Source organism: Eimeria mitis, genomic scaffold (assembly GCF_000499745.2).
Source record: "Eimeria mitis Houghton genomic scaffold, Emh_scaff4724, whole genome shotgun sequence".
NCBI classification, from domain to species: domain Eukaryota; phylum Apicomplexa; class Conoidasida; order Eucoccidiorida; family Eimeriidae; genus Eimeria; species Eimeria mitis.
The window spans coordinates 1-3,477 of NW_013573028.1; the positions used below are offsets into that span (position 1 = coordinate 1).

Here is a 3,477-nt window from a genome sequence, read left to right on the forward strand (position 1 = left end):
TATATATATATATATATAGGGTTGAGGGTTTAGGGTTTAGGGTTTAGGGTTTAGGGTTTAGGGTTTAGGGTTTAGGGTTTGTATCAGATGAAGGAGGTTCCGGCGAAGGACTTTGCGTTATTTATTTCGGATTGCCGCGTCGCCTTCGGAAACCCTCAGGCCCTCAAACACTTTAATATACAGGTTTGCTGCTGCTGCTGCTGCTGCTGCTGCTGCTGCTGCTGCTGCTGCTGCTGCTGCTGGTGCTTGTGCTGTTGCTGCTGCTGGTGCTGGTGCTGCTGCTGCTGGTGCTGGTGCTGCTGCTGGTGCTGGTGGTGCTGTTGCTGCTGCTGCTGCTGGTGCTGGTGGTGCTGCTGCTGCGGTGGTTTCTGCTGCTGCTGTGGTTGTTGCTGCTGTTGTTGCTGCTGCTGTTGTTGTTGTTGTTGCTGCTGCTGCTGCTGCTACTGCAGCTGCTGCAGCAGCAGCAAACTGCATGCATTTGTTGTTTTGTGTTTGTGTAGATTTTGCTTTGGTTAGCGCCGCCTGCGTCTGCTGCATCATCAAGCACCAAAACCCTCGAGGGTTTAGGGTTTAGGGTTTTGCTGCTGCCGTCAGATGATATTAAACAATTTCCTTATAAAGAAGCTGCAGCACATGTCCTTGAGGCCTATAAACAAAATAAATCCATACTCGTTCGTTCAGGGTTTAGGGTTTAGGGTTTAGGGTTTAGGGTTTAGGGTTTGGTTAACATGCTTATTGTTTGGGGGTTTAGGGTTTAGGGTTTAGGGTTTAAGCATCCAGTATCTCTCTTAAAACATAAAGATATATATTCTGCTTCAGCATCTAGGGTCTAGGGTTTAGGGTTTAGGGTTTAGGGTTTAGGGTTTAGGGTTTAGGGTTTGCGTGCAGGTGTTTGACAGCTCGGGGGAGGTTTTCTCTCCGGGGGTTGCCGCCAGCTTTTTAGTTTTGTGTGGTTTTGGGGTTATTCATGCAATGGCTCACGTCAGGAGAAAAGCAGACTACTGCAAGGCAAGGGTTTAGGGTTTAGGGTTTAGGGTTTAGGGTTTAGGGTTTTAGGGTTTAGGGTTTAGGGTTTAGGGTTTAGGAACACGGTGTTTTTTTTTTCTTTTCATGGGCGTCAAAACCACTTTCTATGTACATATTCAAGGCACATGCGTCAGGGTTTAGGGTTTAGGGTTTAGCGTTTAGGGTTTAGGGTTTAGGGTTTAGGGTTTGTGTTGCAGCTGGATAGTACGGTGGTTACGCAGCTGTATAAGATGGTTGGGGGTTTACGGCCCCCAGCAGATAAGGGGCCCCTTATAGGAGAGTATGAAGGCCCGCTTCTTCTTTCTTCTCCTGTGAGGGTTTAGGGTTTAGGGTTTAGGGTTTAGGGTTTACGGTGGCGAGGCGAAGAAGCAAGGGTTTACGGGTTCTGGTTGCTGCGGTAGAAACAATTTAGGGTTTAGGGTTTAGGGTTTAGGGTTTGAGGCGTTTTCTTTGTTGCAGGAAAACCACCTGGATGCATCACCAAACACGGAGGCCTTGGTAGGGTTTAGGGTTTAGGGTTTAGGGTTTGGGGTTTGGGGTTTAGGGTTTGTTTTTTGGGGTTCAGAGTTCAGTTCTTCTGGTTTAGGGTTTAGGGTTTAGCTTTTAGGGTTTAGGGTTTAGGGTTTAGGGTTTGTTGTTTTTAATATGTTGTATATCATAGCGAATCGCTAACGCCTTAAAACCCCTGATAAACCCTCTAAACCCTAAACCCTAAACCCTAAACCCTGCATGCATATGTGTTGGGGTGTACAGGCAGCTGCAGCAATAGAAGAATACAAACAAAGTGCAGCAGCAGCAGCAGCAACAGCAGCAGCAGCAGCAGCAGCAGCAGCAGATAGTTTCTCTGTGCTTCTTCGGCTTTTATCCAATGCAGCAGAGCATCCTCATGATGAGCGATATAAAAGAATAAAACTCGTAAACCCTAAACCCTAAACCCTAAACCCCAAACCCTAAGCCCTAAACCCTAAACCCTAAATTGTAATTCTAAATGATATCGTAACAATGCTCATATTCATAAACCCTAAACCCTAACCCTAACAAATTCTGCAAGGCGAGTTGATAACCTTTAGGGTTTAGGGTTTAGGGTTTAGGGTTTAGGGTTTAGGGTTTGTGGTGGTGCAGGATAACCCGAGGGTAAAGGCGGCCATCAGCAACCACCCGCCTCTCCTCCGCCTTCTTCGTCTCGGTATCTCTAAACCCTAAACCCTAAACCCTAAACCCTAATCTCTAAACCCTAAACCCTAATCTCTAAACCCTAAACCCTAATAATCTCTAAACCCTAAACCCTAGTATAAACAGTTTGTTATTTTGCTGCAGCACGACCCAAAACCCTCCCCCTCACAAACCCTGAACAGTGTAACTGAACCTTTAGGGTTTAGGGTTTAGGGTTTATCGACTAGAGTTTAGGGTTTAGGGTTTAGGGTTTAGGGTTTTGTGTTGCTGCAGCGGGCTTCACTGGGGGCCCCGGGGCCCCCGAGCTGCTGCTCGCCCCTGACGCTTCGATGGCGCGGCTGCAGGTATGCTTAGACCTAGTGAAGCAGCAGCAGCAGCAGCAGCAGCAGCAGCAGCAGCAGCAAGAAGGAGAGCAGCAGCAAGAAGAGCAGCAGCAAGAGCAAGAGCAGCGGCAAGAGCAGCAGCAGCAAGATGAACTGCAGCAGCAACAAGAACAGCAGCAGCAGCAGCAGCAGCAGCAGCAAGAGCAGCACCAGCAAGAGCAGGAGCAGCAAGAGCAGCAGCAGCAGCAACAGCAGGAGGAGGAGCAGCAGCAGCAACTGCAGAAGCAACAGCAGCAGCAGCAGCAGCAGCAGCAAGGCACAGATGAATGCCTGCAGCATCAAAGAGAAGAGATGCACCAGCAACTACAGCAGCAGCAGCAAAGAGAGCAGCAGCAGCAGCAGCAGCAGCAGCAACAAGAGCAGCAGCAGCAACAAGAGCAGCAGCAGCAACTAGAACAGCAGCAGCTGCTGCAACAGCAGCAAGAAGACCAGCAGCAGCAGCAGCAGCAGCAGCAACTGCAGAAGCAGCGCCAACCCTTAGATTCACTAGCAGCAGCAAACAGCAGCAGCAGCAGCAGCAGCAGCAGCAGCAGCAGCAGCAGCAAACTGCAGCATCAGTATATGTTGTAACCCCAGCAGCACAAAGCAGCAACAGCAGCAGCAACAGCAGCAGCAACAGCAGCAGCAACAAGAGCAGCAACTGCAACAACAGCAGCCACAGGAGCAACGGCAGCAGCAACAGCAGCAACACCAGCAGCAGCAGCAACACCAGCAGCAGCAGCAGCAGCAGCACATATGCGGTGTCTCCGTTTATTGATTTCATTTTGTTGTATAGACAAAACGCCATTCGCCTGAAGGGGCCCCCAGGGCCCCTCTCTAGCAAACAGCTAGCCACAGCTAGCCGCATCTAGGCACAGCTAGCTACGGCTACACGCCTCTGGCCACAGCCAACTAG

At 49.8% G+C, this 3,477-nt stretch overlaps 2 protein-coding genes across 2 annotated transcripts; one reads left to right on the forward strand and one right to left on the reverse strand.

The window, feature by feature from the left end:
- Window positions 1-117: 117 nt before the first annotated feature.
- Window positions 118-540, reverse strand: EMH_0077250 (uncharacterized protein; the record flags this gene model as incomplete). Its single annotated transcript, XM_013499837.1, has 1 exon — window positions 118-540. One exon carries the CDS (start codon window positions 538-540, stop codon window positions 118-120), a length of 423 nt encoding a protein of 140 aa, XP_013355291.1.
- A 188-nt stretch (window positions 541-728) lies between these two features.
- On the forward strand, window positions 729-3,152 carry EMH_0077260 (uncharacterized protein; the record flags this gene model as incomplete). The annotated part of the gene is made up of 7 exons (XM_013499838.1): window positions 729-752; window positions 889-981; window positions 1,224-1,337; window positions 1,486-1,524; window positions 1,780-1,941; window positions 2,149-2,212; window positions 2,473-3,152. The coding sequence occupies 7 exons, from the start codon at window positions 729-731 to the stop codon at window positions 3,150-3,152; spliced, it is 1,176 nt and encodes a 391-aa protein (XP_013355292.1).
- Between the last annotated feature and the right edge of the window lie 325 nt (window positions 3,153-3,477).